At 34.7% G+C, this 23,548-nt stretch overlaps 1 protein-coding gene across 4 annotated transcripts in view; it reads right to left on the bottom strand.

The window, feature by feature from the left end:
* The window catches only part of ZNF148 (zinc finger protein 148), a 105,006-nt gene that overhangs the window by 42,042 nt on the left and 39,416 nt on the right, over positions 1 to 23,548 (bottom strand). For 3 of the 4 annotated variants that reach the window (XM_011971529.1, XM_011971530.1, XM_011971532.1), the window contains 3 exons: positions 13,008 to 13,133; positions 4,015 to 4,138; positions 2,613 to 2,696 (listed from right to left, as the gene is read on the bottom strand). In XM_011971529.1, the coding sequence (XP_011826919.1) occupies positions 2,613 to 2,696; positions 4,015 to 4,138; positions 13,008 to 13,133 (334 nt within the window). Of the gene's footprint in view, positions 1 to 2,612; positions 2,697 to 4,014; positions 4,139 to 13,007; positions 13,134 to 17,376; positions 17,706 to 23,548 lie in introns of those variants that run through there. The other variant, XM_011971533.1, reaches the window with a different exon arrangement.

Below are 23,548 nucleotides of genomic sequence, written 5' to 3'. Positions count from 1 at the left end.
GAATATGAAGTAAAGAAGAGAAAACTATCCCCTTATATCAGTTCCACCTAGCGGGGAGGGAACAATAGGGCAGAACTGATTCTCTCTTCAAAAGAACTTTTCTTTGTTAAGGAACCCTAGTGATTGCTTTGCCCTGGTTCCTCTCAACTCCTTATCTTCTTCTACATTGTTCTCTATAATATGAGAACTCCAGCCTTTGCTTCTACCGCTCTTAGATGCTACTATACCTATAGGAAGGCTAAGCCACAATTGGCTTAGTAGCAGAGCAAGAAAAACTCAAAAAGGCCCAAATATAACTTTCCGCTTCTAGTCCCATTCTGCATAGCCAGTGATTTCACATGTGTACTCTGGAATCACAGAGGCTTGAGCTGAAATCTTGGTTCCATCATTTATTAGATATACACATTTGGGAAAGTTCCTTAACTTCTGTGCACTTCTTACTACCTCCTCATCTATAAAATGGGGATAGTAATAACTCCTGCCTTTCACAATTAATGTGAGGATGAAATGAGATATTTAACACAGTTTTCTGGTACTTAGTAAATTCTAAATAAACATTAACAACCCATTAAACTCTGCTTAAATCCAAGATGCCCCATGGTCTAGTGCAGTTGATTACAGAATTGTGACCAGCACTTTAAAAAAAAAAAAATTCATACACACATACAAAATATCGTAGTGCAACAAAGGTAAGTACTGTTTCAAAACTATTTTTTTCAGATACACACCCACCCACACACATATATTCTTAACTTAGCCTCATTTAGCTTTTCTGTGACACCTTCCCTAAGTAACTTCCACAGACAGCACATGTGTCTCTTCCTCAGGGCACAATAGTATCTTCAGAATTTTGTATAAAATTCTAGAACACTTAACTGCACTGTGCTTGCTTATATGTGTGTTTTTCCACGTCTATTTTCCCACAAGAATATAAACTGCAAAGAAAAAAACTGCCTTATGTTATTTATTTCTGGCGCTTGAAAAACACTGGATGCTCAATAAATTTTTGTTGAATGAATGAGTAAAATATCAAACCCTAACAGGTATTAAGAACACACAAAAATAATCACTTTCATTTTTATCTGATCAGGTTTTATTGTTATATAGGAATTTAAATTTAGCTGTAAGTCACACAAAATCTAATATAAATTTTTTCTCCCATAGTGCATAGTATAGCCCCTTCTAACAGAGATGAATACATTTACTTAAAAAACTGAAATGAGTAATGTGCAAAATGACTGTTAAAAAGTAGAACATTCAAGCATACAGACGTGTTGCACAGTTAAAGTTTCATTGTTTTATTTATTTGTTTATTTATTTTTTTTTTTTGAGACAGAGTTTCGCTTTTATTGCCCAGGCTGGAGTGCAATGGCGCGATCTCGGCTCACCGCAATCTCTGCCTCCCAGGTTCAAGCGATTCTCCTGCCTCAGCCCCCCAAATAGCTGGGATTACAGGCACGTGCCACCACGCCCGGCTAATTTTGTATTTTTAGTAGAGATGGGGTTTCTTCCATGTTGGTCAGGCTGGTATCGAACTCCTGACCTCAGGTGATCCACCCGCCTCTGCCTCCCAAAGTGCTGAGATTACAGGCGTGAGCCACCGCGCCCGGCCCGGCTGAAGTTTTATTTAAGCAGATCAGACACATTCATGCTTCTTTTTAGGGGCAAAGAAAATTGAAAAAAAAAGTTATCGGACAGAAAAGGTTGCTTCTATATGACAAACTGTCCTTTCATAAATACTGCAGGTTCCATGAGAACACATCTAAATAACAACACTGGGTAGGTACTTGCTTGAGTACTTTTAAAACAGAAAAATATGAAGAACTTTAATATTTCCAATATTCTCATATTATCACAATTCTCAATTCTATTCAAATGCAAAATTCAAAGTTATACAAATTTACCAACTCTGCTTTTATTCCATCACAAAAAGCAAAACACTGGAAATCAATTCTAAAGAAACACTTTTCAACATGCTTAGAGGCAACAAAGGTTAAGTCAATAGACTATTAAATCAAAGTTACTTATAAAAGTTGGTTTTACCACTGGCAAAAATAGATGCAAATAAATATTTGCTCTAAAATGAGACTTAGGTTTTTAAGGTATGTGTTCCTTTATAATGATCCTCTAGAATATTTAATTTCTAAATCATTAATAACTTGACTGAGAAATCGGCAATTCTCAACTTTTTAAGATTACATGTTTACTGATAGGGTAAGGTATACACACGAAATGCAAAGAAAGAGAATGAATTGTACTGCTGCTTCAGTAGTCAGGAATTCGCTTCCCACCTCAGACTAATGAATGATAACTTAAAGCTTAGTAAACACCTAAGGAAATAGCAATTTCAGAAAACCTTCCTTCCTTTTGTGACTTTAAACATATATTTTAGGTTATTATGCAACTCTATTTCAAAGTAATTTCTTGGGCTTGGACATTAAAGTTAAGTCTTAACAGTTAACATTGATTTATTGAAGGGATAAAAAAGATAACCTGTGATTTAGAGTCTAAACCAATGGAAATGGCAGCAAGTCACTGCCACTTATTAAAAATTCTTCCCGCCATCTGAAATAATCATTTTAATGAACCTAGTAAGGGTGGTTAACACTCACCAGTATGAATCTTCTCATGTCTCTGTAGCAGGTACTTCTGTATGAAACGCATGTCACATTGACTACATTGAAATGGTTTTTCGCCTTAAAATAATTTCACATCCACAAATTAGTTACTGAATAAAACAACAGTTTTTAGTTACTGTTTCTGAGGAAAGAAAAATCTTAGATGCCCAAATTTTGGAAAATTACAAAATAGCCATACAAATTTTTGATGTTATTAACAGAATTTTATTTCCTCTCCATTTTTTTCCCAGGATTTAAAAATTCATATTCTCACAATCACATAAAAATGAGATTAAATTTGATCTATATATTCAAGGGGGGAAAAGGAAATAAGTAAAACAATTTAAAATTAAATTTTAAAATCATGGGGTAAGAAAGAACTCTACAGGTTCTCACGTGTCTTAAACATATTTTCTTTCTTTTTATTTGGAAGACGGTGTGCCCATCCTGTTTTCTCCCTAGTTAACCATCCATTTATGCCCTTCTACATATTGTCTTCAGAACCTTCAGAACTTTCTAAACATCCCTTTTTAAAAAGATCTTGTCTCTTCAAACTTTCTCTCTCTGCTGGGGCTTTTCCTTTTAAGGAAAGTATTCTCTGGACTGTTCTATGCTGAGAAACCTTGTTTCAGTCCTGAAACACTTCTACCTTAGTACTTTCTCTCCTTCCCTTTCACTACACCTCCTTAAAAGAATAGTCCACTCTAAGTCAAATTCTTCACTGCCCACTTGTGGTTTAACCCTTATACTCTGCTTTCTGAAAAGCTACTTGTGATCTCCTTGCTATTTATTCCAAAGATTTTTTTCTCGGTTCTCTAACCTCTATCCTCCCTAGGGCACTGGCACTGTTGGTCACACCCTGCTTGGAATTCTAGCTTCTTCCAGCTTCTGGGACACTATTTTCCTAATTCATCAAATCTCCCTTATAACTGTTTTTATTCCTCATTTCATCTTACATGTCTAGTTTGTTTACCCAAAGGTCTGCCATCTTTAATACTGTTCTCTACAACTTCATTATCTTAGCTATCATTTATTTATATTTGATTTCCAAACCCATGTTTTAAACTCTGTCTGGATATTTTGCATACATAAAAAATGAACATTGACAAACAGGCTTTTAATAATACATTCTCTAATCATTTCTCTAGCTAAATGGAGCACATTAAGCCAAACAGGTGTCCAATTAAGACTATTTAATTAATTTTACACATCCATGCTAACTGTTTTCTCATTCAACATTTTTTCCTGGTTTCCTTCTGACATTCTGGCCTACAAAATCTCTGATTTGGAATGCCAGATTAGCTGTGGTCTTAGGAATGAATGATGTTTACACGAAGATGAAAATAACAAAGACAATAACTTTATGGCCACAAGCCCATTTCAATTCAAGAAATACCTGTATGAATGAAGACATGTCTCTGTAAGTGATAGTTCGTTCTAAAGGCAGCATTGCAGTGCTCACAAACGTGAGATTTAGGGGTTTTCAAACCAAGTGATCCATCCTCATTTATTGTAAGGATCTAGTTCAAAAAAAAAGGCAAAAACAAAAGAAATAAGTTTTAAACACGTAATTAAATAGTAATTTTTAAAAAAGATAATGCAAACAACGGTCACCAGAGATTATGAAATATTTTGTTTTTAAATAATCTTGAAAAGACTATTAGAATAATGTTACCATTAACTGTAAGAAAGTACAACATGACTCAGAATGAGCAAAAATCACTAATAAAACCTTGGAAGCTGGTTAAGTAAGATCTCATCACAGCCTTCTCCTCTGTAATGCTGATGCGTGATGGAGGTCCTAAGTTTTCAGTTAGGGTGAGCACAGGTATATTTTCAATTTCAAATTCTCATATATGCAGGAAAAAAAGCCTTTAGACATGATCTAAACATCAATCAGTATGGGACTAATTAAATAAACCATGGAAAATGAATACAATTTAATATTATGTGGTCGTAAAATAAAATGACAAAGCTTTCTAATACTTATATGAAAAGGGTGTCAGGATTTGTTAAGTTTAAAAAAGGCAAAGTTTAGAAGTGTTTTGCTAGTTTTGCAAAGTTTAGTGTATAGTTTTGCTAACTTTTGTATATAAAAGGTACATACAGGAATATATATTTGTATAGGCATAAAAACTACTTGAGAAGGATATATATATATATATATATATATATATATAGAAGTATATATCCTTGATTATGATGGCTGGGGAACTGTGCAGACAAGAGATAAAATGGGAGGGAGGTTTTACACTGTATACTTAACACATTTTTTTGAACCATGTAAGTGGTTACCATCACTTAAAAAAAAAAGAGAACACTTAAGTTTTTAAGTTATAATATGTAGAATTTAGGGTCTGTTTCCAGACCCTAAAGGTTATTCTAGAACTACTAAATTATTGTTAAACATATTCCTAAGAATATTTGTCAAACAAATAAATTACAAGTGGGTATGGGGTCCATCTGGGACATAAGTACTGAATAGGAAAATTATTCCTTAAAAAAATTTTTTTTAAAAATAGAAGTGGGTAAAAAGAAGGAAGACAGGAGTCAAAGAAAGCAACCTTATATTTCTGAGCTTATTGAGATTAACAGTATTGTGAGTCTCGTCTGGATGGCACCAGAGAAAAACTCACCTTAGGCTGCATGTATTCCAATTTATCAACAACTTGTTCAATGTGCAACATTAAGCTGCCTCTTGGCCAGGCATGGTGGCTCAAGCCTGTAATCCTAGCACTTTGGGTGGCTGAGGTAGGTGGCTCACTTCAGCCCAGGAGTTCAAGACCAGCCTGGGCAAAATGACAAAACCCCGTCTCCACAAAAATTAGCCAGGTGTGGTGGCACATCCCTGTACTCCCAGCTACTTGGGAGGCTGAGGATGGGAAGAACATTTGGGCCAGGAGGTCAAGGCTGCAGTGAGCCATCATCATCCCACTGCACTCCAGCCTGGGCAATAGAACAAAACCCGTCTCAAAAAAAAAAAAAAATTGCCTTTCATCAGACATATGGAAGAGTGAAAATTATTCCTTTTTCATTATTGAGGAAAGCAAAAAAAAAAAAAAAAAAAAAGCAGAATATGATGTTGAAGCAGCAAAGAAAACCAGAAGATCTGATCAGGAGGAGTATGCCCAGTGAGAGGGAAACAATGCTCTAGGTGCGGGCATACAGAATGGGAGCCAAGAAACTGTCCAACATAGGTAGAGAAAACTGGGAAACAAAGAACTGTGGAAACTGATGAGGGCCTGCAAACACACAGCTATGACGTCTTCTCAAACCTAGAAAAGGGTAGTAGGTAAAGGAAAACGGCTTTAATCCTTAAAACATTTTTATTTTAAATTCAAGAAGACAGTTTAGTTTATACTATATGCAAATCAGCAGTGATTATTATGCAAATTATACAGGGCATTTGGATTCTGGGCAAACAGCCAATGTGGTCAACAATGCTTCAAAGTCTATGCACCAAAGTCATGGAAGGGAAACATTTGGCAGGAGAATGGAAGTGGGTGTCACAGCTTCCTGAGGAGAGTCAAAGAGAGTGGAAAGCTTCATCTCTGGGCCAGTCCGTTTTAAATTTTTTCAACCCCTCCAAGTCACATAATAATAAGCAAGTTAACACTGTGCAAAAGGAAAACACACAAAATCTTTTAAAATATGACTCAAAATATTTTTGACATAAAACAAACAAAAAGATGTTAAATACTTATATAAAATGGAACTAAAAACAAGACAGCAGCAGGTATTTTTTTCATGTATGTTGATAACAAATAAGAAAATCCAACTGCCAAAAAACATGGCACTTCAATAGCTTTCTGTGGCATAGCAACTGCAAGGAAAGGCTTTGTAAGGAACAAATCTGGCCCAAGTTGCTTAATGTGAAACGGATGTAATCCTTGACTGTACAAAGTCCTTTTATGAAGAGTTGAGGAGTTCTAGGTCATTGTTTTCTGGTACTGCTGCCTTTCTTTGTAGATTCAAGCCTTAATTCAAGGTGAATTTTGTGGATGAAACAGCTACCACTGCCTTGTGGATAAACACACAGGAAAATCTAGCTTTTTTAAAGTTCAAAGACAGAAAGACCAAATTCTTGGACATTTTATATTTTCCTTTCTTTCTTTAGGCCAGAGTAACAAACATCTTTGTTTAAAGGACACAGAGTAAACTCATCTTGACTCAGATGAGCATCAATGGCCGTTCCAATTTGTAGCCTGTTTTAAATATATCTAAATGATTTTTATTCCCCCTTATAATCTCAGTGTCCAAAATGGTATCTGGAGCATAGTGGGGACTCTATTCCTGTCAACGGACCTGGCTGCCTGCTGTTCATATCAAATACTCCTCTTAGCTTACCACTTTATTGTTTTTTAAATGTGTTGCTAAAAGCAAAACTTTACTTTTCAATTTTTTAGTCTTCAGATAACTGAGTAGTGAGAGAAGCGTGTAGTTAAAGAATAAAATCCCTTAGCAGAACAAAACTAGCACATTAACGCAGGCAAAATTTTCTTCCCTGGTATTGACTTGCCTTCGTTTCTTGCTTACACCTTTTCAAGACCTTTAATGTAGAATGTGATCTACCAGCTGAGTGTGTTTGCCTTGGAGATTAGCAGTCTTACCTGCAACTGGTTCCATAAAATATTTTTGCTTTTCTTTTTCCCCCAACATATGAACACCATTACAATTAAAGAATTTTATGTTTAAAATGTTAAATTCTAAGATGCCTGCTATAGCATTTTCAGATGCTTTATCTTGCCTCTTGTCATTGCTACTTCAGGAGAAATATGGTATATTACATACACCAAGTAATCAGGCTTTAGTAAGTGGAGAAATCAGTAATACTCTAATTCTCAACACACTAGATTTTCATTTCTTATGTGTTCAGTAAATTTAAAACAACATTTTATAGAAAAAAAATTGAGTATCAAATGGAATTTCTCAGTTAATCTGCTTTCTAATAATCTCATATTCATTGTGATATATTTTCTGTTTTAAGACAAATCCATTACCAGCCAGCTACCTAAATATACACATATGGTGAATGTTATCTTAAATAATATACCCATTTTAATCAGGCAAAACCCTAAAGTCTGCCTATTCAAATTCAGAGATTTTTCACTCCATAAGGATCGCTGCCACTGACTAAATGAAACCTGACACCCCTTACTGAGAAAAAGTTCTGTTTTCCTAAAAGGCAGACACGATTTTTCACATTCAAATGTGTACTACTAAAATTATTAAAGCATATTTCAAACTAAACACTATAAGTTTTATCATATATTCCTGAATCAGTCAAAATCAGCTTCTAAGCCACCAAAACTCAAAAGACAACTTAGATAAGAGAGTTTATATTTCTCACCTATTATGAGATGTTCTACTGCAACTGGGGATGGAGAATGACAGCTGTGACAATTGTCTTTACTCTCCAAATCCAATGAGAAATGGAAAATAGTGCAAGTCCAAAGATAACACAATTAACAGTCACCCTGAGTAATACCCATCATGGCAACTTGACTGTCCTGGTCATCCTTATTAACCCACTCTAACATTGTCACTTTCTTTCATTCACCGAGTTTTTTTTATTGTTTCTCAGTACTACATTTTTCTCATCACCAAATTTCATTTTTAAATGGCAATTCACTGTATTATAACCATGGTACAACAACTATGTTAAGCAAAATGACCCTGGGTTTTAGAAAAGGCTTTTTCTTCCCTGTTTCCTGAATATTAGGCAAAGAAGTAGGTGATATTTTCTAACGAAAGATTTACATCAGATTTTTTTTTCAAAGTTAGGGTTCAGTTCTATGGGAAAACAATTTGCCCAAAACACACAATTTCCTGGGAAAATTAGATAAATAAAACTCTATTATTTTGCCAATCTTCTTCCTTCATTTTCTTACTATTCCATACTTCCTGTTTTCATCCTCAAGTCTTATAATCAGTTCATCTTTAAAGCTACTTCTTCCTAAATCAAGGTAACATGTAGAAGAAAGCATGACAAATGTCTGGTACATCTACTTCTCTGTTTCTTTTCATTAAATTTTCCTTATTTTACATAATTCAATCTTAAATCTTTTTTATACCAAAATCCAAAATCTTTTCTGGGAACCAACAATATATAATAAATTGTTGGGAAAGGATTCTCTATACAGTTTATAATCTATTTGATGCGTGAAAAGTACTCTTCCTCAGTTCAGCATAACTTTGAATAATCAATTTTTATTCAGATCACCTAAAGATCTGAATAAAATTTTATTCAGATCACCTGTTTGTTACAACAAACAACCCAGTTCCTTTCTTCTGATGAGAGATCCTGGCACATAACAGGCACTCAAATTATTTGTTGAATAAATGAAAAGAGAGATATATTTCAGAATAAAAAGATGTAATTAAAAATATCCTCTCTCTCAGTTACTAAGGAGCTTGAAAAGACCTATATAATATATACGACATGGGATTTAGATAATGTTGTTACATTTTACTGAAAAAAATTCTTAGAATTCATTAATGTTAACCCAACAATCCTCCTAAAACCCTTCTGAGATGGAAAATGTTACCTTCTAATTCACGTAACAAGTGAATACCAAAGTCCAGTAGTAATACTTCATTTATTCAGAAACTTCTAGTGTCAAGATTTGAGGTTTTCAAGCTTAAGAGTGTAACAATCACCAAAAACAGACTCAAAGGGGCAAAGGAAAGTGATGTTAAGTGGCCACCCAAATATACAGCAATGTAAAAATGAATAGCATATCACCAAGGAATGAGAAGTGAAGTGATAATAAGCAGTATAACACTTAAAGTCTAACAGTGAGGATTTTCAGGGTCAGGTGGGTGGGGGAGAGCCCTAAAATCTCTGTTCTCCTAGAGGGCTTCAACTGCAATACACGATTTTAAAAAATGTTTATGTCAGCTTCAAGACATTAAACACTGAATTACGTTGAAGTACACTATATTTAAAAGGAAAACAACATATTAAAGATTTCCCAAAAAATGGTGAAAATGAAATTTGATATTTAAAAGGTGTAAGCTTCTATTATGTAGAAAACTTACTTTCATAAAACAGCTAATTGCACAACAGATGCAAATAGCTTGACCTAGATGATGTTCCCTAGCTCAGTTATCCTCTTCATCAGGCATCCTGCCAAGTGTATTTAGGCAGCTTTCAAGTATCAAAACCTACCTTAAGATGATCAGGCTTTCCCATTGCATTTAAGTTTTCCAAAAAAAAAAAAAAGACTCAGCTTTGCCATATGAGAAAGGTTCAGAAAGCAATTATTGCTTAAAATCCATGGCAGCTAAAAGATGACATAACAACACAGTACTTCACAAAACTTATAAAGGGAGCCATAGTTACATGGATGTTTATAAGCTCTGATATTTTTACTAAAACTCTATCGCATTAGTTATATTTCTCGTGCAGGTCCCCAATCTAATACTACACAATGGTGACACAAACTCAAAATATTCACAATGGCAAGATTTTAAGATTTGGAAAAGGTGCTGGGGGAGAATGGAGTCCTCTAGGCATAATAAATCATAATTCTTTGAGGAACTTAAAATTGCTTTTAAGGAATTTGAAACAAGTAACACTTACTGATTTACAAACATGGGTGAGTTTCTCTTTCTCTTCATACGAAAGAGCAGAACAAATTACTTTAACAAAAGTTCTGAAGCATAAATTTTTATACACACTCCTGAGAAAATGTAAAATTACTCACTGATTATACCTTAAAGTTCTAAGACTCCAGACACAAAAAACCCATTCATCTGGAGATGGCAGACCAGTGGTTAAAAACAGTTCACAACCATTCCCTGTCCCATTACATGTAACATGCCAGGATAATTGAAAAATAATTGTTTGTTCTTTATTAAAACAAACAAACAAACACAGGGTTCCACAATGTTGCCCAGGATGGTCTTGAACTCCTGGGGTCAAGCAATTTTTCCGTCTCAGACTCCCAAAGTGCTAGGATTACAAGTGTGAGCCACTGTACCTGGCCTGTTTGTTATTCTTACACCTCTGTCTTCTGTATATTGTTTCTAGTCACTTCATCTTTCTAAGAATTTCTCTAAAGGGCTTCCTTAAAACATTCTCTTATATATACTATACTTAGAACAGGACGACTCTTGTCATCTGGCCACTATAGGTATATAATACCTTTAGAAATATTCTAAAATGATACATTATAAATGAGTTTTATCTCAAATTAGACAAGCAAAATAGCTTAAAGTCTGTAAATACCTATCTATATTTACAAATACCTAGAACATATCACCAAAAACAGAGTCCAACACCCAATAAGCAGATAATCTGGGTTTTAGTCAGAATTTCAAGAAGAGAGCACACTTGAAATAGATACCCCATAGATCAGCAATGAATCCAAAGTAACAATCAATCACTATCACAAACGATTTTAGAAATAATTTTGTACACAAAACCTGGTATCATTCTATATTTGAAGAACTTGATTTGCTCATTAATGTAAAGAACCCCCAAAAATGATATAAATTACTGAGAAAAACATTAAAACCCCAAGAAAAGAAGTGGAGGGAGAGGGAAGAAAAGAAGGGAGAATTTCACAAAACATGAAATATAAAATGCCAACAAAAATTTTAGAAGTTTAGTGTGACCAGAAACTAAAGAAATTCAAATTTAAACTATAATGAGGCTCCCATCTTAAGCAAAGTCACTCAAGACTAGTGAGAATGCAGACAGATACACCTCAGGTTCACTGCAGGTAGAAATGTAACTGGTATAACATTTCTGAAAAGAGTAACATTATCAAGAAATCTTTCTAAAAGTTCACACCCTTTGATCAATAGTGCACAAAGATACATACTCAAACATTTTAAGTGCAGCATGATTTAAAACAGAAACAAAAGGACTACAACTTTCAAATAACATAATAACATCCAATAAAGCAATAATTAATTATTAACATGATCTATCAAAAAATAGATTATGTAGCTAATAAAATGATTACAAAAAACATTAAGAATTTAAAGCACAAAAATTGCTTACATACACTTTAAGTGTTAAAAATCAGCTAATTAAATCTGTATTATACCTACATATCTATCCGCACATATTTGAAAAAAGATAGAAAGGGAATATGGCAGAAAATCCAAGTAGTTATCTCAAGGAAATGTAACTATGGGTTATTTTAGTCTCTATGTTTTTCAAAATTTGCTATCGCAGGCATACTTATATAGCCCCCAAATAGTGGTATGCTGGCAAATATTTAACCACCAGCTAAGGAATCAGGGGGTAGAGAAGCATTTGCTGATTTCTGGGGTGTAAATATTCCCACCATAGCTAATTATAAGCTACCAATCGTTTTGGCAACTAGTTTGCAAATGAAATCTTGCAAGCCAGCTCGAGCTGGCTCCAACAATCCAGTAAGTCCAAAAGTATAAAAAACATAAATAATAATGATGATTATAATTTCAAAACACAAATATTTAAAAAGCCATCAAAAAATCTATTACAGTATGATCTTTTTTAAAAGGACTTTCTCACCACATGAGGGAAGAAAAAAGTAAGACTTAACTATAAAAATGCAAATATACTGCAGAGAGTTCAGAGAATTTCTAGGAATACCAAAAATGCTGCATACATTCAGCTATCACTACACTAAAGAGAAAAAAGCAGGCCAGGAGTGGTGGCTCATGCCTGTAATCCCAGTACTTTGGGAGGTTGAGGTGGGAGGACTGCTTGAGACCAGGAGTTGGAGACTACCCTGGCCAACATAGGAAGACCCCATTTCTGTAAGAAATTCAAAAATTAGCCAGGCATGGTGGCACATGCCTGTGGTCCCAGCTACTCAGGAAGCTGAGGCAGGAGGATCCCTTGGGACTGGGAGACTAAGGCTGCAGTGAGCCATGATCATGCCACTGCACTCCAGCCTGGGTTACTTGTTGATTTACTAACCCATTCATTAACCCATAAAATATTTATTGAAGATCTATTATGTCTCCTATTCCAGGCTCTTAGGATACAGCTGTGAACAAAATGAAGTCCCTGCCCTCATGAAGTTTACATCCTATTAACAGGGATCCTATACCTTTTGCTGATGAATAACTGGTATTACATTTTCCAGAAACCTTCATATAAAGATAAGGAAAACTAACACAAATGAGAAGAAAGGGCAATGCATGCCATCTGTTAGAGATATGGAAAAAGAAAAGTTCATTTTTAGACAAGTCAGGAACATGGTGAAAGAGAAGCAGAAAAACTGAAAGCAAGGCCCACCACCTCCATGCAGGCATGCACCCCTTCCTACTAAACCACACAAGACTTTTACATCTGCCTTAGGGTCCAGCCAGGTTCTTGCCTATAGAATTAACCAACAGTTGGAATTAAGAGCTTGTGATTACCACCTTAATATATTGTCTTACTTTTGCGGGAGAACGTTGTTTCCGCTTCTTCTTTTTCTGTAAGTCTACTGGCTCTCTGATTTGTTTTTTGTCTCTCATCAGTTGCTCAGATACATCAGTAAAAGTAATTTCCTGCTTTACACTTATCTGTTTAAAAAAAAGAAAAGCCAATTTTAGACACAAATAAAAAGTTCATTGTGACAAAAGGCCATTTTATGTTTAATCCTTTGCTAAACCCACATATAGGTAGGTGCTCCCAGAATGATGATCTATTTGTGTGTGTGCTAACTATATACTGTGCTATAGAATTCATCAATAGGCAGTGAGTAATAAGAATTGAGAGTACATAAATTGAGGGATAAACAATTTTTTTTAAAAATCTACCTGAGAAAAAAGATTAAAGACGTCCTGGGAAAACATGATCATAAGACCAAGCAGAAGTCAGGAAATCGTAACATCAATTTCATTCCCACATTTAAGGAAACTGATACTTAAAAGCACACAAAAAGGTTAAGTTCCAAAAATCACAATACTGAATGGGCACTGTATTTATAAAATATCAAGTAAACCACACAAAATTCTAAAAGATAATTTATCAAAAGAAGGACAAATTAACAATGAAAATCTACTCATCTTCACGCTCAACATTTTTGTCATATGACTCAAGATCTTAGCCAGTACTTTCCTAGGCTCTACAACAAACCATCACCAAATATGTGTTTACAGAAGCAAGTATAATTTTAGGCCACTACACTGTACAAGACATGATACTAACTACATAATAGAGAAATACTAGAAGAAACATTAAGATTTCAACAATGTTCTTCAATTTTCAGATCTCAATTCTCAGAGTTACTTGTCCTTAAAGAAAGAAAAGAAAAACCAAGGTTCTAAGATCACTAACGGTACTGTCGTCACTTCTCATCAGATTTGATGGTGTTCAGTCATCCCCTCCTCACTGCTACATTTTCAATCTATCCTTGAAGTTAAACAAGAACCTTAAAACTAAGAAACTTTCAACTCAGGCTATAAAATACACTAAAGATCCTTGAGAATAATTCAGTAAGAACAATATGCTAATGGCTACATTTTCAATAACCATACTAAAAAGCATGATGCAAAAGATGATCAACATCTTACAGATTCACAGTGTAAAGGTGGAAAACAGCTGTGTAGAAGAGGTTCACAAGAAAAATGCAACCCAAGCCAGGAATCTCAGACTGACCAAATAAAAAGTGGAAGTTCTCATGAATTCCTGAAATGCAGGCCATGGGAGAATCACAAATCAAGAACCTTGGCACAAAAACATGATATAAATGATGATTTATTTAGCTAGTAATTCTACCAAGTTACAGAAGGGTGCAGTGACCACTCTTCTGGCTTTGTTGGTATCAATTATTTTGAATACGAAATAGGATGGTAAAATCACCACCTACAAGACTTGGGAATACAGACCTCTTATCACCTCTGAAGTGATATTTACTGAAAAACAATTACTGGGAATGAGTATGAGACAAGAAAAGATAACAGACTATGTAAGCAGCTGTGGAATTTTTCTGCCCTATTTTGAAAGAGTACCAAAAAGTAGTGCAAACATTTCTGTCAGCGTGTAAATTCCAAATAAACCATGGAAATGTAGCATGCAGCAATAAAAAAGAGGAACTCTTTTTAGCAAGTGTCAAGAGTGTAAGATAAATTCATAAATAAGTTCTGCTGTTAACCGCCATTCACAAACCAAAGAAGAGTCTTTATATGCAAACAGTAAAACAGATTAATACATATATCTGAACCTGTTATTTCCACATATATGGAAAGTGATTATATGAATACTATGATTTTCACCTAGTCCCATTAGTACCCTCATGCCTATTTGCAGGCCTGAATTTCAATGCTGTTCTTATTACCAGTCCAGAAATGCCACCACCATCACCATCCACCACCACCCTACCTGCCCTTCTTCAGATATGCCTAAACGCAGACATTTCTCCTAAAACTCTAAGGCCCCTGCTCATCCACTGAGCCAATCTCCCTCTGGGCTTCCCACTTTAAACTACAGAAGCTACCAGACATGATTTCCTTTTCACATCTCCCTTCTATACTCATCTAACTTCTTCCCCAAGTTAAGACAGAAGTAGAGATCTATAGTGTCATGCTTCCTCTCCTCTTGCCACTCCCTATGCTGGTTCTTTCTTGCAAGTTCTAAAACATCTCTTAATTACCCTATTTCTCATTTTCAATCTTTCCCTCTTTATTCTCCTGACTTTAAATATAGAGTCCTCCCTATACTGAAAATATCCTTCCTTTGATTCTAATCATTAACTCAACTCCAGAATGATTTGCTTTATCAAGACTTATTTCTCACCCCAAAATAAAGTCTTACTTTTATATTTAACTATTTAGTGTACATGTATACTGTCTTGCTATTTTAAAGTAAGATACTCTTTATTGGTATTTCTTACAACAGCTGTCATTCATTTTCTCATTCAATGGCTATTAAGTGCCTGCTATGTCAGGCTAAAATACTATAACAAAAACATTTACTGAGATTGTAATACGTGCAAAGTGCCATTCTACATACATTCTAGATACTACATTCTAAATATGAGATTTCCTTTTCAAAGGTCTTAAAATGTAGACGCAGAGTTCTGATGCATTACCAAAAAAAAACAAAAAACAAAAAACAAAAAACAACAACAACAACAACAAAAAACACCTAATACAGACAGCACATGTCATACTCAAACTGAACGGAACAGAGAATAAGGGTAGAAATTCAAAGGGAGAAATAAAGACAATGTGAAACAACTGCATCAGACTTTAGGGACAAAACAACAGATGATGACAGCTGCAAGTTTATCACATATATCTCCCGTTTTAATTTTTTCTTGCAAATTTGCTACTCTTCTCAACTTCACCTAGTCTCAATAAGTGATATAACAAATATAAATTAACAAAAATAATGTTGCCAGACATAATATGATGAATAAGTATTTCACTACAGTTGCAAATTTTGGTCTACCCTCTCTCCCCACCTTCCAAACAAGATGACTGACTCCTTGGAATCATTTTAGACTCTTCCTTCTCTTTATTCCCAACATCCTGCACCCACACCCAGTGACATCCACTTCCCTCCAATTAACCATACAACCTCACTGACTTAGAGCATTATCATCTCCCAATGTATTCTTCTACAAATAAATTAATATAAAACTATTTCCTTATCATTTCCTCAGTGAGGAATTGGCAACAGACTGTTGCCTATAGTATCCATTATCAGCTCCCCAGCTCAACTTTCAAAATTCTATATGATCTACTTTACAGAAAAGACCTAAGGTACTTGGCAGAAGGATATGACCTTACCATCACTCCTCTCCATTTCTAGAGTCACATGTTCTTATCAATTTTCAATTTCAAATTTTGATGTTCTCTCTCATCTCCCAACCCACTGGAGTAAAACGAAGGTGGTCTTTCTGTTTTCTCCTATACTCTACTACTGATTCCATTCCCACCCATTTCCACAGCTCTGCTGTTTCACTATCTATTTTATAGTCTCCCTGACACTACTGGCTACTTCTTCTCTTCTTAAAAGCACACTGAAATTTCCCCTATAAGTTCTTGTGGACCAAAATTTTTCCAGCTACTATCTTCCTTCTTTTGGCCAAATATTTTGAAAGAATAATCTGTAGTCAGCATAGAGATAAAATAATTGTGCCCAAATTTAGAGAAATGGTTGTTCTGAGAGTAAAAGTAGTACACACCGCCGTATAAAAAAAGATGTGTTTAACTATCACTAGAAGGAACCTGTTCAAAATACTGCCTAGGCAACACCCAAGTTGAATCAAGGTGACTGAAAGTATAACAGGTTTAAATATAAAAGGAAAGGTATGACACAATTAACGGTACTGTAAATGTACTGTCTAAAGAATGTCAGCAATATGGGGGTATTCATGGAGTCCAGAAAAGGAGAAATTTAAGATTAAGTTTTAATTTGCATGTATATTTCCAGCATAGAACTGCAAGAACAGTTTGATGTAACCAGACAACAGGAAGACTTCAAATTCTAAGCTCACAAAGCCACAGAACAGGACAGGGAGGTGAAGCAATACACTGATGGACAGGCCTGTGTGAATCATGAACTATACCTGTCCCGTTTGCCTGATCCATGACTGCATGCAAAATTTGGAAAAGAGCTACATTTGTCAGGCGAAAGTCCATAGCTATCCTTTGATTTTGAAAAGGTTCAGAGAGCCACAGTTGGAAACAAACATTCTGGTCTATATACCTATTACATTTCTCACTATAAATGTAAATTCTGGTTACTAGATCACCATCTTACAGTTTATATAATTAAAGATGAACTAGATGAACTGATCAAATCAAGTTACCTTACCTGAATCAGTGCTGACCATCCCTATCCTACTTGGAAATTCTAGTCTTCCAAGTTCCATAAAATCACCTAATTTAAGTTCTCTCCTTTTCTTCATAGCAGTTCTTCTGGATCCATCCTTCCAGTGATATGTGCCTGTATTTTGTAACAGTTTCAGTAAATTTACATCAGTGGTTCTTAACTCTTTATGTTTAAAGTCGGGAGAATAAAAAAGGAAAGACTGAAAATGAGAAAAAGGTCAGGGTAATCAAGAGATGTTTTAGAACTTGCAAAAAACAGTCAGCATAGTGTGGGGACTCCTGAAGGTCCCTTATACCCTTTTAGGTCATTCATGACATCAAAACTACTTTCACAATAGTATCAGATTTTTAAAACTCTCTTTCTCTCAAAAGTATACAGTGGCATTTTACAGAGGCTAATTAAAATGTGATATCACCACAGACTGAATATATGTCACCAAAGATATGCGTTATATCCAGTTATATTAAGCCAGATAATAAAGAGATATCAAAAAATGTAAAACAATTTCCCTCTTCTCACTAAATTTTTTGTTTTGGAAAACAGTTATTTTTTATTTACAAATGTTACATGCTAACATGTAGTGAGTTTTATAGTGACAAATTAATACGTAAAACTCTAAATTTCTCAACTTGAATTTTGCATATGGTAAATACTGATACATATAACAACATAAGCAAAAGCTCTCAGGAGTCCTCAGCATTTTTTAAGAGTATAAAGGGACCCTAAGACCAGAATATTTGAGAGCTGCTAATCTAGATATATCTTAACTATACAATCCCTTTCTCTCCTACACTCAACCTCTTTTAATACAGATGCCTGGGCCCCACCAATATAAAGAAATTACTATAGATGTCGTGTGCATGTGTGGCTTAGTAGACATACATGTATTTCCTAGCTTGTTTGCTGAGGTCACTAAAAAGCAACGACACCCAACACACCTAGCACCCAGATCTTGGTTTCTAAATGCCATTATCCAAATAAAAAAGAACCAGAGTCCTCTGAGAAGTGGCTGAGCCCAGAGCTGAGTCAGGGAAAAATATAAGATTACCTTAGATCATAATGTCAGAAGCTAAAGTGTTCAAAAACGGATCAGAGGATGTCAAAAGGACATAAGACCCAGACTAAAAGAGCTCCTAATGGCCAAAGATGGAGTGATCCGAGCAAGAAGGTAAGGAACAACAGTACTGGATTATAAACCACAGAATAAAATGAATATCCACAGATACAAAATGAAATAGTAAAAACAACAAATAAATGGAGGAAATGGGACAGCTACAAGGAACATCAATATAGAAGGAATGAAGAAAAGACAAAAATCACAATTAGGTAAACATCATGGTAATAACCATCACAGGCAAGGTCCCCACCAATAGATGCTAAAGTTAGTGGGCAAAATTTTGAGAAACAGGATGTTTAAACGGTCTCAAAGTATCTCCTCCAAGGTATCTGTCAATTAGAAAGAAAAAAATAGTAACTTTACAGTGGGGAAACCCAGCAGATAATCACAGTAAAGAAGGATCAAGGTTACTATCACCAGTTTTAAGACCTATCCACATTATGTGCCCCTGATATGATGCACCGAGGGGGTCACAACATCACTTCTGTGGGGATGTCAAAAGTGCAGAGCATCAATCTAACCATGAGAAAACACCAGAGAAGCTCAAATTAAGAAACAGCCTACAAGACAACTGACCAATATTCATCAAAGTATAAAGGTCACAAAAGACGAAGAAAAGTCTGCGTTCAACTGAAACACATTGGAGGTGGCTAAAAAAACAGGATAACTCAATGAAAGGTGGGTGCTGAATTGAATCCTCAAACAGAAAAAGGGCATTTGGAGGCAAACATAAAATTCAAACAAGGTCTGCAGTTTAATAGTATTTCACCAATGGTAAATTCCCGGTCTTGAAAACTGTACCATACGGTTGCATAAGTTTTAACATTAGGGGAAGCTGGGTGAAAGGTTTATGCAAACTCTTACTTCTGCAACTTTAAGTATAAAATTATTTCAAAATGAAAAGTTAAACTAGACTCTGATTTTTCTAACTACAAAAATACTCAACATTTACATGGCATTTTTATGAGTTTGTGATTCTGCCTCCTCAGCATAAACTAAGATTTATCAGACATTTACTATGTGCCACGCACTGTCCTAAGTGCTGAAGACATAAATACAATACACGGGGAAGACATGGTCTCCAGCCTGTATAGTCTATTGCACTGAATCCTACAGTAACGCTATATTAAGAATTTTCATTAAAAAAATAGAAAACTAAGGCCCAGGAAGGTTGAGTTACTTGCCTTAAAGCACATTAATTAAGACAGAAAGATAAAATTTAAACCAAAGTCTTCTGAATCCAGTGACTAAGATTCTAACGATTGTGATCTGTGAATTCTTTCTTATCCTCATGTTACCAATAAACAAACTAAAATTTCAGGGAGGTAAGTGTCTTACCCAGTTATTAAGTTGTAAAACTAGGACTTAAGATCAAATACCTTTCAGTCCAGGACTGCTTTTCAATAAATCTAAGTTATTCAAACTTATTTAAAAATGCTTTTTATACAAACATACTGTATTTTTCCATATATGAACTATAGTTTGGTTGCTTCCAAAATAAGAAAAAAACTTCTAGTGGTTTTAGAACACGTAGTGATTATTACTAAAGGAAAACAAAATGTTAAAAAAAAAAAATAGGCCAGGCACGGAGGCTCATGCCTGTAATCCCAGCACTTTGGCAGGCCGAGGTGGGTAGATCACCAGGTGAGGAATTCAAGACCAGCTGGCCAAGATGGTGAAACCCCACCTCTACTAAAACTACGAAAATTAGCTGAGCGCAGTGGCAGACACCTATAATCCTAGCTGCTTGGGAGGCTGAGGAAGGAGAATCGCTTGAACCTGGGCGGCAGAGGTTGCAGTGAGCTGGGATCGTGCCACGGCACTCCAGCCTGGGCGACAGAGTGAGACTCTGTCTCAAAAAAAAAAAAAAAAAGACAAAATGCCAAGAATATTTAGATGAAACAGAAGACTTGGGTTTCAAAACTATCTCTTCCAATTACTAGCTAGGTGAACCTGGCTTCCAGAGGTAGTATGGCAAAACAAGAAAAGCACAGGCTTGGGAATTCAAAGAAATAAAATCCAGTTTCAAATAGTAATACTAACTGTGTGTGACACTGAACAACTAAAACTGAATCATGCCGAACTTTGCTCACCTGTAACCTAGAGGGGAAAATCTCATAGGATTTTTACAGAGTTAAATAAGATAACTCTGTAAAGTACTAACTACAGTACAGAGCACTATGAAATAGTTCTTGATGCCTCTTAGTATCATAATAAACTCATCTGTTCATTGGTAGTGGTAATAAAATCCATCTTACATCAGAAAATCAAATGAGATTACATGAAAAGCACCTTGAAAACCTTTAAGCACTAAATGAATATATATAGTTATTAATTATCATACAATTAATAGGTGTGTAACTGCTTGGATACACAAAGGATTAGCAATTTCTATAAAATATCTCTACTTAGACATCTTGATATCTAAAACTCAATATGCCTAAAAAATAATCTTTCCTTTCACGTTAGATCCTCCTTCTAAATTCCCTGCCTTTCAATATATTATCCCAGTATCCTATCTAAAGATTCTTTTTTTTTTTTTAAAGACAGAGTCTCACTCTATCACCCAGACTGGAGTGCAGTGGTGCAATCTCACCTCACTGCAACCTCCACCTCCCAGGTTCAAGCAATTCTCATGCCTCAGCCTTTCGAGTAGCTGAGACTACAGACATATACCACCACACCCAACTAATTTTGTATTTTCAGTAGAGACAGGGTTCGGCATGTTGGCCAAGCTGGTCTCAAACTCCTGGCCTCAAAAGATCTGCCCACCTTGGCCTCCCAAAGTGTTGCGATTACAGGCGTGAGCCACCATGCCCAGTCAATGCTATTTTTTAGTTTTCTTTTCTACCTTCCACCCAGGACAAAGTCCAGTTGTTGCTGTTCTTCCTAAATACAATATACAAATCTAGAAATTATACTTCATATTTCCTTCTTTAGATTATTTATGATGATACTAAGTTGGGACTCTCATATACTACTACAGGGAAACTAAATTGGTCATCTTTTGTAGACTACAATCTGGCCAATATACAATAAAAGTCTTAAGAGACTTACACCGAAGAAATGCTTTCACATGACAAAAAAGCACATATATAACACCACAATATTATTTACAACAGTAAGAAAAGGGTGCAAATGTCTAATACCCAATAATAAAGATATAGTGAGATAAGTTATAATGCAGCTATATGGCATTATACAAATATTAGAAATCTGACTTTTAATGACCAAGATGAAATGCTCATGGTGTAAGTTAAAGTAATAAATATAAATAGGCATGTAGATAAACACCTTTGCACAATTTTATACAAACACAAATATAAATAGAGCAAATTTTATGCAAACACACAACTACCTACATAGAAAAACAAAAAAGAAACATTAAAATGCTAGCAATGGAATGTTAAGAGCAGTTATCCTAGAGTAGTAAGATTATAACAATTTTTATTCTCTTTATAGTTTTAAAATTTTTACATTTTTCAACCTTAAAAAGAAATTAAATCCAGTCCTAGTACAAATCCTTACCATTAATTTAAAAACATATTATTATCTTAATATACTAAGTTGTTCTAAAAACTGAAACATTAACCCAGCAAAGTGAGAGAAAATCTCTATGAGTAAGTTTGAGAAAGAAACCAGAGCTATCAAATAAATCTTAATCTCCACACTTCACATCACCAGCAAAAATCAATTCCCAGTGGATTAATGATCTAAATGGGAACAGAAAACCATAAAGCCTCCAGAAGTCAAAAAAGGAAAATACCTTCACAATGTTGGGACAGGCAAAAATTTCTTAAGAGGGACACAAAAAATATCAAAAGGAAAACACTTATACAATAAATTGAACCTTATTAACTCCTGTTTATCAAAAAAGCAAAAAGACCAGCCAGAGTCAGAAATGATAATTGCAATACATACATCCAACCAGTGGATAAAAAACTACTACAAATCTGTAGGAGAAAGAAACAACCTAATAGAAAATTAGGCAAAAGATGAACATCTACCTTACTAAAAAATAATATTCAAATTGTCAATAAACATGAAAAGACATTCAATTTCATTAGTTATCAGTGAAATGAAACATTAAGCCATATTGCAATTCCACTATCATACCACCAAAACGGCTAAACTTAAAAGGACTGACAAGATCAAATAGCAAGGATATAGAGCAATCATTATAAATTGGCAAAACCAATTTAAACAACTTGTCAGTATGTACTAAAGCTGAACATATGCATATCCAGTAAATTCAATTCTAAGTATATAACCAACAGAAATGAATACATACACATACAAGTGACATCCAAGAATATTCACAGCAGCACTTAATACAAAACATTTAGAAACAATCTAAACTATTAGACTAGAATAAATGAAATTCATTCAACTGATGATTATACAGAAATTACATGCAATAACATGGGTATATCTCATAAACAATGAAAATAAAGAAACCAGATACTCAGTATATAGTGTCTATGATTCTGCTTATTTCAAATTCAAAGTCAGGTAAAACTAATAGACTATGACAAAAGTGTTGGGGTAGTAGTAGTCTTTAGGAACTAGAGGAGTGCTGTGACCAAAAGGGATTCTATATCTTGATCTTGATAGTAGTTACATGAGATGTTCACTTCAGAGAAATTTAACCAAGATGTACTCTTATGATTTGTGCACTTTTCTGTATAGATGTTACATTTCAATAAAAAGACATATACCTAGAGCAATGTTATAAATGTGCACGCATGCACACACACACACACACACACACGCTCCTTTCCAATTATTTCACTCAAACAAACCCAGTAATAACAAATGTCAATCAACAGAGGAGTGTGATTAAATAAATTATGGCATATCCTTTAATCACTCATTAAAATAGGGCAGTTTTATATGCAATAACATGGAAATCTCCACAAGATGTGTCATTAAATGAATAACGTAAATTTCAAATGCACACAAACAGCATTATCCAATTTATGTAAAACAAAATATTGTGTATTTATATTAAATATGCCTTTTTTTTTTTTTTTTTTT

Source organism: Mandrillus leucophaeus, unplaced genomic scaffold (assembly GCF_000951045.1).
Source record: "Mandrillus leucophaeus isolate KB7577 unplaced genomic scaffold, Mleu.le_1.0 Scaffold123, whole genome shotgun sequence".
Taxonomy (NCBI): domain Eukaryota; kingdom Metazoa; phylum Chordata; class Mammalia; order Primates; family Cercopithecidae; genus Mandrillus; species Mandrillus leucophaeus.
Note: the sequence above shows the minus strand (reverse complement) of the source record. Positions and strands in the feature narration are given on the sequence as shown.